Here is a 12,347-nt window from a genome sequence, read left to right as displayed (position 1 = left end):
AATGCATTTTGGCTACACAGCGTTTTTAAAAGTCAGTGATCAGCATATTTTATAGCCAGTTCATAAGGATTCATTGATACCAAGGGTGAAATTTAATAGGATGAGAGATTCAGAAAGTGAGAGATTTGGTAAAAAATCTCCAGTTTTTTTTCAAAGCGGCAATCATTTACACTGCAAAACCAGTTTGATTTTGCAGTGTAATTGATTGCCGCTTTAAAAAAAAACCTGGAGATTTTTTTACCAAATATCTCACTTTTTGATTCTCTCATCCTATTAAATTTTACCCCAAGAGTCTGAATGAGCAAGTCCGAAGCAGGTTATACTCTATTTATTACTTTAATGGGATCTTTTATTTTTCCCCTTTAATGAATGCTGTAAGTTGATGAAATGTTGTTCACAATTTCATCCTTGGTACAATATTAACTTTTAATATGTTCTTTACTCAGGTTTCCAACAAATGTGACTCTATTTTCGTTAATGGCAAAGAAATGAAAAGCAAAGTAGACACCATTGTAAATTTTACATACCAACACATAACCACCCAACTGGAAGTGACCGTATGGGCTCCACGCCTTCCACTGCAAATAGAGATATCCGATACTGAACTGAGTCAGATCAAGGGCTGGAGGATCCCAGTCTCTGTTAATAAAAGGTACGTGGGTAGATGGCTTCAAATTGTTCAGTATATAAGGGCCAATCCCAGCTTAGATTTGGTATTACACATTTATATATTTTTATAGCCAATTATGAAATTTCTGTCTAATGAACATTTATATATATATATATTTATAGTCAGAAGTAAATCTTTAAATTATTGATGACACTTCCTTAATTCAACATATCCCTTAATGAGTACTTAACCAAAGAAATATACCATTATGTATATTGTGACAATACAAGGGTTTATTAGTTAAAAGGGTGATTTCAGTCCAAGCAGAAATATCATTCAAGAGACTTTCAGCTGTTTTGTAGTTAAAGATCTAAAAAATATTGTGCATAAAATACAGACATACAGTATGCAGTTTTCTTCTGATTAGTTTACCATTTGTCCTGACTAGATTATGAATGGGATCTGTGGTTTTCATACTTGCTGTAATTTGGGTCCAACTAGGCCTAAAACAACCCAAAGGGCCATCAAAATGATTGCAGCAATGGCAAAATGTAGATAATAAAAGACATATTACAAATAGCAGATTCATTTTAAAAACATAAATAACAATACTAGCGCTGCTTCCCAAGTTATATATTTTCACTATTATATTTTTTGTTGAGTGACAACATAAAATATCCTCAGAATCAACTTTATTGGCCAGGTATACTTGCGTATAATAGGAATTAGTTTTGGATTTCTGTGCAACAGCCAGGTAGGTTACAGGTAAACAGTGACAGTTCAGGTATATAACACGTGTACAGATATACACTAGATGTACCCTGGAGAGGGTGATGGATAAGGACAGGAGAGACGCGGGGAACATATTTTGGCTGAGCTGCTCAGCAACCTGGCAGCCATCAGTTGTGCCACTTGATCATTGCAACTGGCCGGTAGGTAACAGTAAACAGAGACAGTACGGATATATAAACACATTTGGCTGAGATGCTCTGCACCCAGGCAGCCATCAATGGCACCACTTGGTCATTGCAACAGGCCAGTAGGTAACAGTAAACGGAGACAATGTGGAGGGAGAGAAGTGAGGTCGGGGGCTGAAGCTGGGCCTTTGCATCGCTACCCCCTGATGCAAGAGCCTTACCTCCTCCAATTTGAAGGTTCTACCATGAGGGCCGCTGCTGGGATTCCCTGGTGGTCGCATAGTGTGGACGGGCTACCTCTGCATTTGGAGGTTGCAGCTGGGGATCCTGCAGGCCAACGATGCTCCCCCCACTGGGGTCTCAGTCAGGGGGGCGTCTTTGCTGGGGGTTGCAGTCATGCTGGCTTGGTTGTTGTCCCTCCTGGAGTCCCGGCCGGAGGATTCTCCAGGCCAGGGGAGTCGCTGCATCTCCCACCAGGCATTGCAGTTGGGGATCCTGCAGGCTGGGATGCTGGGGTTGTCAGCCGCACACTTGCTGCCCAACTCCGGCTGGGTGGCACTGCATCCATCACCGGGGGCCATCGCCCCCTCACCTAAGAGGTCTCCCGGGGTTGTATGCCACGTTCTGTGCACTGGAGCGCCTCTTCTCCGGGGGCCAAGGATGGGAACTCCATGTGTATTCGATCATCCCCGTCCCCACTGGAAGTCTTCCTGTCTGCAGAGCTTACTTTATATAAGTAAATGCATTGGTCAGCAAATCTTTCTAACAAGCTGTACAGCAAACTATATTATTTGAGCTATGAACAGGTTGGTAATATAATAGAATAAGCTGAGGAGCTCCTTCTTTGGTCCTTATACACAACATAAGATGGAAATTGTATGCAGGTGTATGCTGTGACACTGGAAAATGTGCATGTCAAACTCAGTAGACAAAAATATTAGACAAACGGAAGATTGGAATGACTATTCCTAGATACCGTATATTTATAAAGTCATTTTTTTTATACTTGGTGAGATCAAAATATGTTATCCTTGATGATACTACACACCAGCTTGTAACTGACCGGCTGTGGGGAAATTACAGGGGCAGTTATTAATTTATAGTTCCTATTTTTCATAAACCAACTGCCACAGGGTACCTTACATTCTGTGTTAAATTACTGTATAGAGATTGTGCAGGGAATGAACACAATGGACTATGACATTTCTACTACTGCAAATACTCTGTTGCAGGTGTGTCTGGTAAATATAGTTTGTTGCTTATATGCATGAGGTAGGGACTCAAGAGAAACAAGTGTCATAAATTATTATTTTACATGGAAATTATGTTGAATAGCTCTAGCGTCTATAGACAGGGATGATAAAAAAAGACTACGCTCTTACAGTAGGTCTGTGGCTGCCTATAGTAATAAATGGATAATATTGGGAAGGATATTTTGTGAGTAAACTTTCTTAAATAATTGGATATATTTTCTGAGACATCATCTGTACAGTATAGTATGTCTCTGGTATATACATTATTCATTCTAATTGTATGTTCATTAAATGATAAAACAAACTCTTTCATTTTTAAAATAGAATGTGCTAATCAGATCTTTGCGCACTTTACAGCAGCATAGCATGTTTAGTTGAGTCTCAGTGAGGCATTAACCTGTACAGTAATTGTATTATTATTATTAGTAGTAGTAGTAGCAGTAGTAGTAGTAGTAGTATAATTTGTGATATTAAGCCCTGACATCTTACACAGCTGTTTGCAGTGAGGGTGTCAAGACATAAGCATTTTATATTCTTGAAGCAGAAGGTAAAGATGGCTCTATCCAAATTAGTTTACAGTGCAAGCAGTGTGAGGAATGATTGATTAACTGATTGATACACAAGGTAGGGGAATTACCATTATAGTTGCTTGTCAGGAAAGTGTTTTATTGTAAGTCAGTAGTGTTACTAGCTGTCAATAAAAAAGCTGTCATTGTTGTCTAGCTACCAGTGGCGCACCATAGCTAGGATAACTAGAGATGGCTGAAAGCGGAAACAGAAAACATGAACCACTCATTATAGAAATCTGTAAACAGTGAGCAGTTTTCATTTATCACTTTCATTAGCTATTTATCATAGCTGTACTAACCTCCTCTTCTAGTTCTCTATAAGGCATTTTATTTTTGCTGCATGAACACTATGTGGTTATATGCCAGTTAAGAGTAGTTGCACGTATCCTATTGTTTTTAATTTTGTATTTAGCTTGTTGTTGGAAAGAGAGTAAGGACTCATTGGGCAGATGTATTGTGGTGGCACTTTTCGTGCACCTATAGCACTCTCTGCTTCTCCTTATTACTGAAGCAAAGCAGGAAGGACACAGACAAGATTTATGATCAGTTTGCCTGAGCAAGGGAGTGGAAACTACCTCCTCTGGGGATCACCCATTGAGCACACAGTGCATCAGTGTTGTGTCTCCCTGTTTAGCTGGCTTTACTGGGCATGTGTGAGATTTCGCTACCCACATGTGATCTCCTGTGCAGCACCAGAGCTGGCAGCTGCTCCAGACAGGAATGTGGAAGATTGGCAACACAACCTGCAGCTGTCCAAACCTATAGATTTAGGTAGCAGAATGTTAAGTGCTGCTGATCATATGTACATTTCCCTGCATTATCCACATGCTATCTTTTAGATAATGGCAAAAATGTCAGGGGCACTATGCTCCCCTGTCCTTTACCGATACCCCGCCACCATCCTACATGGGGGAGAAGCAGTTTCAGCACATATAATGTGCACTGATAACACTTCTCTATTATAAAGCATCATACATCTCCCCTCATATTATTTAGGTTTGGAGACAGCTACTACTACTACTGATGGGACAGCAGAGATCATTCAAGTGAAAGCTGAGATAATAACATCAATAAGAATGTTAGTGAGCAAAAAAGATACATTTGCCAGCAGTGTCCTCTTGTGAGCAGGGAAATGGAGGCAAGTAGGAAGCCAATTAGATTTGTGTTATTGTGTTATCAACCCAGCATTTCAAGTTGTCCTTAAAGATCAAAAAAATTATAATAATACATTATTGAGCTTTAGGTAATTCAGTAACAGGTTAAATCATGCTAGTCTGATCTTAAATAATTTACAGTGTAATTATTTTTTAATGGCTTTCCTTGCTATTGGTGAACTTGGAACTTAAACATCATTGATCATAAACTTAATGATCATTGTTTGACTAAAGAAAAACTAAGACATAGCATAAAATATTATTGTGCAATATTTAATAGAATTTCCACTACAACATGAACGCAGAGAACTACTTTACATGTTTCATCACTCAATGAATTTCTTTGTAGACCAACAAGAGATAGTGAAGATGAAGAGGACGATGAGAAGAAAGGGCGTGGGTGTTCCCTGCAGTACCAGCATGCAATGGTTCGTGTCTTCACTCAGTTTGTCGCAGAGTCCTCAGATGTTGGTGGACAGCTAACATACATGCTTGGTCCTGATTGGCAGTTTGACATTACTGACCTTGTGAGTGACTTTATAAAGGTTGAAGAACCCAAAATTGCTACACTGGAAGCAGGGAAGGTTCTAGTAGGACGTGACCAAGGGATAACTACAGTCCAGGTAAAATTGTAATAGGAATGTTTGGACAATTTGTGTAATGTCTTTCAATAAGATGTAGAACAATATTTGTTGTTATTATTATTATAATATAGATACTTATTTTGAGAACACAGTATGCTGGCTTAGGTTCTTATTATGTTATCAATCAAGTTACTAACCGTGTATAAAAATGGTACAAAAGTACAATATTAATTGAAAGCTGTCATGATATACAGTTTTACACAATAAATAAATGATTGAATCAGAATACTTTGATGATATCCTTCACCAATAAATAGCAAGGATTCCAGGTTTTCTTTTATATATTATTTACTTATTAACAGCTTCTTATATAGCGCAGACATATTCTGTAGCGCTTTACAGAGAATATTTGAACATTCACATCAGTCCCTGCCCCAGTGGAGCTAACGATCTATATTCCCTACCACATCACACGTAAACACATTCTTGGGTTAATTTTTATTGGCAGCCAATTAACCTACCAGTAAATGTTGGGATTTTGGGAGGAAACCCACGCAAGTACTGTATGTGTAGAATATATAAATTACGCACAGTTAGGGCCATGGTGGGATTATTGTACGTATAAGGGTACTTTACAAAGTATGTGCACTTGTTTTCAGAAACATAGGGGTTTATCTACTAAGATGGAAGTTCTGTTGAAAATGGGATGTTTCTATGGGCAATTAATTAGAGTTTATTATCTTCCAGAAGGTGCTAAATAAATAAGAAGATTCTGATTGGTTTCTCATAGCAACACACCATCTTCAATAGAACTTCCATTTTAGTATGTAAACCCCATTAACTAAAATATAACTCTGTTTTTTAAGTTTCCTTTATTGCATCACAGAGAAAGTTTCTTCCACTTCAAAAGTTTTCTAAGAGATAAAACCAAGGACAAAAATATTGTATTTCCCTATGTCAAACTTTGCCTACTCCATGCAGCAATGTCTCCACATTGAAAGAAAAGCGTCATTAGGTCATTCAGTACATGGTTTCCTCTCCTGCATAATTTAAATAACAATTAAAATATCAGTAGAAATGTAGAGCCCAACCAATTACTGTATGTTAAAGTTATCTAGTAAACAAATAACTTGACATTTTTTTATTATGTGCTCATTTGACAGTTGATCAAGGAATCAGAGTGATCATTTAGGAATCTATATGACTCACAGCCTGATTCAGGGGGGGGGGGGGAGTTGTCTGCGCAAGCGCGTATCACACATATGTAGTGAGTCCCCATAAAAATGCTGGACATTCAATTAGGAATGCAGGCAGGCCGATGCCTGCTCGGGGCGGGTGGCTGACATAATATGACGTCAACCCCTGCCTCCTTGTCGCCAATCTCCGACGATAATAAAAGCAATTTTTGAGATTTGGTTGCGGACGGCGCTGACGGTGAGGGGAGGTAGGCGTTCAGCAGGGCGGTGGGTGGTGCTGACCTGTTTGCTAGGCTGTGAGTGTACACAGCCTAGCAAACAGGTCTGAATCAGGCCCTCAATGCGATTTTGCTGTATGTCCACCGCATGTGCATTGCTATAAAACAATCTATATATAACCTTATTATTCTGCAAATTGCAGCGTACAGTGTAGGTGTTTAGGCAATGTTTTCAAATAAATATGATTATCCAAAATGTTCCTGGCTCAGTCCTTTAATCAAGGCAATCATAAAACATATTTTCTCCAGCAATTAAACACGACTATCTCTCTCTCCCATCCTTATTTCAGTGCATATAAGAGTCTCTCTCGTTTCTTATCTATCTCTCTCAATATATATATATATATATATATATATATATATATATATATATATATATACAGTATATATATATATATATATATATACACAGTATATATACATATAGATATGTATCTATATATACCCAAATATACTGTTGCGTACAGCAATGATATACACACTTATGGTGTAACATTGCTGCACACAGTGACAATCTAACATTGGCAATGCCTCCTGGATACACTGGACTGATGAGGTCTCAGCTGTCAGAAATTCTGTTTTGTATCACCCAAATGCCATTAGCTATTTGGCCTAGATAATCATACAAACTTTTGTACATCTGTTTTCAGGGAAAAATAAGAATGTTCTGAATTCGAAATTTATATTATATAATTGGCATTGGCACGTGCAACAGATCGTGTTGCTACTCTCTCCACACCGCAAGGTGTGTACTTGTTCGATGTATTTATGATGGCTGTCAAAACAAGTCTTGATAAAGGCCCTAATTCGGGTCGAAACGTTGACCAGAGTGTTGGCAGCGTATGAATATGATGAAATAAAGCAATGATTTAAAAACTTCAGTCTGACGAGTGACCTTACCTGTACCCACGTAAATACATATATATATATATATATAATCACTGGATCCGCATCCAGTGATTATATATTGGGACCTCATCTCCTGAACGAGTTCTGAGGTTTTGTGAAGGCACCCGTGCAAGCTTCTACCGCTGGTTGTTTGAGTGCCGGATAATCCACACTGCTATATATATATATATATATATATATAATAGTCCAGGAGGACCGGCACTCGCCGCTCAAGTACAGCTGTCCTGGTGCCTTTCCAAAAAAGAATGATACAAGTCCAATAGAGGGATGGCACTCAGAAATAATTCAACAAGAGTCAGATGATGGTCAACGTTTCAGGGATCTTGTCCCTTTTATCAAGACATGAAAAAGTGGTGCATACATGCATGTATATATACAAGACAAAGTACTTACAGAAAGTTGTGCCCTTCACCCAGCCACGCTCACTCCCGGAGGCAGGTGACGTCATCTCTGCGCATCAGCGCCGACGGCCTGACAGCTCAGGGGGCGTGGACTCACCGGAGTTCATTGTAACCATGGAAATGACAACTTGTCAACGGAGCCAGTGCTCGCAATGAAATGCTCTGGCCGCCGGCGGTAAAGGCATTGATCATCACTCTGTGTGAACAAGAGGAGAATGCGCTGTTCATGAGAAAGGGTTACAATGAACAAGTGATAGTAATATGTGCAAATAAGTGAAGAAAGGAAAACATGTTAAAAAAGAACGACATGGACTATGTCAGCAACTGTGTCGACACCTACTGTGTGTCGAGTGGTGAATATATTCACTGAAAGACTGCTGTGTTGCCCAGCGGCACGTCACTGGCAGTGGAGTTACACACCTCAAAGTCAACAACAACACCCCAGAGGGTGGGGGGAACGGGGGAAAGGGGAAGGGGGAATGACAGAGAGGGGAAGACAGCGATCAAACATGTGAGCGTAAATGACAAGGGAATGTCAGTCCAATTGGTGCCCATTACAAGAATGGAGTAAATGATAGCTGCTCATTCAGTCCTGAAGGGTATATGGTTTGCAATTTGTAGATCCACAGTGTCTCACGCTGTAGTAAGGTCTTGCCTCTATCACCTCCTCTACGATTGGGAGGTATCCAATCGATCATTTTGCATTTGAAATTGGTAATTGAATGATTAAGTTCCTTGTAATGTCTCGCAACTGGTTGGTCCATCGATTTCCCTTCAAGTGCGGCTCTGATGTGGGAGCGATGTAGGGCAATTCTTTCCTTTAGTTGGCGAGTGGTTTTGCCTATATACAATAATCCGCACGGGCAGCGGATTTGATAGACAACGTAGCGGCTGGTACATGTGAGGGGGTATTTAATTTTGAAGAGTTTACCTGATGCCGGGTGTCTGAAGGTATCACCTGTCTCCATAGTGCTGCATGTAGCGCAACCCGTGCAGCGGTAGTTGCCGGGTTTGCGAGATAGGAAATGACTGGGTCTAGCAATGTCCATGCCTGTAACGTCATTGTGGACCAGGACATCTTTGAGATTTTTGCCTCTGCGGTATGAAGGCAGGATCCGAGTGTTGGTTAAAGATTTAAGAGCCGGATCATTCGCTACGATGGGCCAGATTGTTCTGGCGGAATTCATCAGCGATTTACTGGAGGTGCTGAAGTCCTGTGGCCATACAATTCTGTTGTTGTTTGGGGTTTTGCTGCTGGGGTTCAAGGCTTCTGTTCTGGAGACGGCTAGCGCTTTGGTTTTGGCTTTTGTCAGGGTTTTGTAATGATATCCTCTTTTGAGGAATTTCGCCAACATGGCATTAATTTGGATGACTTTATCAGTGGGGTCACTGCAGATGCGCACAATTCTCAAAAATTGAGAATATGGGAGAGCCTTCTTGAGTGGAAGGGGGTGATGGCTTTCACCCTGCAGAATCGTGTTGCGATCTGTGGTTTTATAGAACATGGATGTGTGTAGAATGCCATTATCCTTTTGAGTCACCTGAACATCGAGGTAATGGACCGATTGGTAACTGCAATCAAAGGTGAGTTTGATCGTGGAATCAAAGCAGTTGATGTTCTTTATCACATCTTCAAATTCTGTTGGTGTCCCGGACCATAAAGGTCAATGTGGGATCGTTATCCAATTTTCTGTGTACATTGTCATCCGATAGTTGTTTATTAATCTCTGCAGAGATTAATAAACAACTATCGGATGACAAAGTATACAGAAAATTGGATAACGATCCCACATTGACCTTTAAGAAGGAACTGGACGACATTTTAGACAATGCCGTAAAAGATCAATTGATCTCACCCACCATTAAGGAAGCACTGACCAAAGATTGGCCCCGCATTCCTGCTCTGTATACCATCCCCAAACTGCATAAAAATGCCATCTCGCCACCAGGCCGACCGATAATTGCGGCGAGGGATTCACTATACTACGACATCTCAAAATATTTGGACAATTACCTACAACCTCTGATCCAGTTACATCCTAGATTTCTCAAAGATACCACCACCTTTCTTAACAAACTTATCAGCTGGTCACCCCTACCCTCCAAATGCCTCTTATGCACTATTGATGTAGCTAGTTTATACACTAGCATTCCCCACCAAGCGGGCATACAATCAGTCAAACGATTTCTCACTAACAACCTGAATTATTCCGGCCCCTATGTATCCCTGTTCCTACAACTTCTTGAATTAACATTATCCAGAAACTATTTTTTGTTCAATGGCTCCCTGTACATCCAGAGCTCGGGGTGCGCTATGGGATCTTGCGTAGCCCCGAGCTTTGCTAACATCTTTATGTTTGAAACAGAGGAAGACTTCTTCTTTACAGACACTGACATATCCAGCAAAATATTGGGATATACAAGGTATATTGATGACATTTTCCTTTTATGGTCCGGGACACCAACAGAATTTGAAGATGTGATAAAGAACATCAACTGCTTTGATTCCACGATCAAACTCACCTTTGATTGCAGTTACCAATCGGTCCATTACCTCGATGTTCAGGTGACTCAAAAGGATAATGGCATTCTACACACATCCATGTTCTATAAAACCACAGATCGCAACACGATTCTGCAGGGTGAAAGCCATCACCCCCTTCCACTCAAGAAGGCTCTCCCATATTCTCAATTTTTGAGAATTGTGCGCATCTGCAGTGACCCCACTGATAAAGTCATCCAAATTAATGCCATGTTGGCGAAATTCCTCAAAAGAGGATATCATTACAAAACCCTGACAAAAGCCAAAACCAAAGCGCTTGCCGTCTCCAGAACAGAAGCCTTGAACCCCAGCAGCAAAACCCCAGACAACAACAGAATTGTATGGCCACAGGACTTCAGCACCTCCAGTAAATCGCTGATGAATTCCGCCAGAACAATCTGGCCCATCGTAGCGAATGATCCGGCTCTTAAATCTTTAACCAACACTCGGATCCTGCCTTCATACCGCAGAGGCAAAAATCTCAAAGATGTCCTGGTCCACAATGACGTTACAGGCATGGACATTGCTAGACCCAGTCATTTCCTATCTCGCAAACCTGGCAACTACCGCTGCACGGGTTGCGCTACATGCAGCACTATGGAGACAGGTGATACCTTCAGACACCCGGCATCAGGTAAACTCTTCAAAATTAAATACCCCCTCACCTGTACCAGCCGCTACGTTGTCTATCAAATCCGCTGCCCGTGCGGATTATTGTATATAGGCAAAACCACTCGCCAACTAAAGGAAAGAATTGCCCTACATCGCTCCCACATCAGAGCCGCACTTGAAGGGAAATCGATGGACCAACCAGTTGCGAGACATTACAAGGAACTTAATCATTCAATTACCAATTTCAAATGCAAAATGATCGATTGGATACCTCCCAATCGTAGAGGAGGTGATAGAGGCAAGACCTTACTACAGCGTGAGACACTGTGGATCTACAAATTGCAAACCATCTACCCTTCAGGACTAAATGAGCAGCTATCATTTACTCCATTCTTGTAATGGGCACCAATTGGACTGACATTCCCTTGTCATTTACGCTCACATGTTTGATCGCTGTCTTCCCCTCTCTGTCATTCCCCCTTCCCCTTTCCCCCGTTCCCCCCACCCTCTGGGGTGTTGTTGTTGACTTTGAGGTGTGTAACTCCACTGCCAGTGACGTGCCGCTGGGCAACACAGCAGTCTTTCAGTGAATATATTCACCATTCGACACACAGTAGGTGTCGACACAGTTGCTGACATAGTCCATGTCGTTCTTTTTTAACATGTTTTCCTCTCTTCACTTATTTGCACATATTACTATCACTTGTTCATTGTAACCCTTTCTCATGAACAGCGCATTCTCCTCTTGTTCACACAGAGTGATGATCAATGCCTTTACCGCCGGCGGCCAGAGCATTTCATTGCGAGCACTGGCTCCGTTGACAAGTTGTCATTTCCATGGTTACAATGAACTCCGGTGAGTCCACGCCCCCTGAGCTGTCAGGCCGTCGGCGCTGATGCGCAGAGATGACGTCACCTGCCTCCGGGAGTGAGCGTGGCTGGGTGAAGGGCACAACTTTCTGTAAGTACTTGGTCTTGTATATATATCAGGTTTTCGCTCTCAACACTCCACTGAGACAGCACTGACTAAAGTGGTGAATGATCTGGTAACAGCTAAATCTAAAGGCCATTACTCACTGCTTATTCTTCTAGATCTTTCTGCTGCGTTTGACACTGTGGATCACACTCTCCTTTTACAAACACTACACTCCCTAGGTCTTAATGATACAGCCCTTTCCTGGTTCACATCTTACCTATCTGATCGCTCTTTCAGTGTTCGCTTCTCTGACTCTACTTCATCTTCATTACCTCTGTCAGTCGGAGTTCCGCAAGGCTCAGTCTTAGGTCCTCTGCTTTTCTCAATCTATACCTCCTCGCTTGGC

At 41.2% G+C, this 12,347-nt stretch overlaps 1 protein-coding gene across 1 annotated transcript in view; it reads left to right on the top strand.

Annotated features, from left to right (window-relative positions):
* TMEM132B (transmembrane protein 132B) overlaps positions 1 to 12,347 on the top strand; it is a 486,016-nt gene that overhangs the window by 459,201 nt on the left and 14,468 nt on the right. Inside the window, exons 6-7 of the mRNA XM_083150609.1 lie at positions 447 to 652; positions 4,853 to 5,126. Of these exons, the coding sequence (XP_083006735.1) occupies positions 447 to 652; positions 4,853 to 5,126 (480 nt within the window). The remainder of the gene's footprint in view (positions 1 to 446; positions 653 to 4,852; positions 5,127 to 12,347) is intronic.

The sequence above is a fragment of the Crinia signifera genome, chromosome 1, assembly GCF_055691185.1.
Source record: "Crinia signifera chromosome 1, ASM5569118v1, whole genome shotgun sequence".
Classification (NCBI taxonomy): domain Eukaryota; kingdom Metazoa; phylum Chordata; class Amphibia; order Anura; family Myobatrachidae; genus Crinia; species Crinia signifera.
Note: the sequence above shows the minus strand (reverse complement) of the source record. Positions and strands in the feature narration are given on the sequence as shown.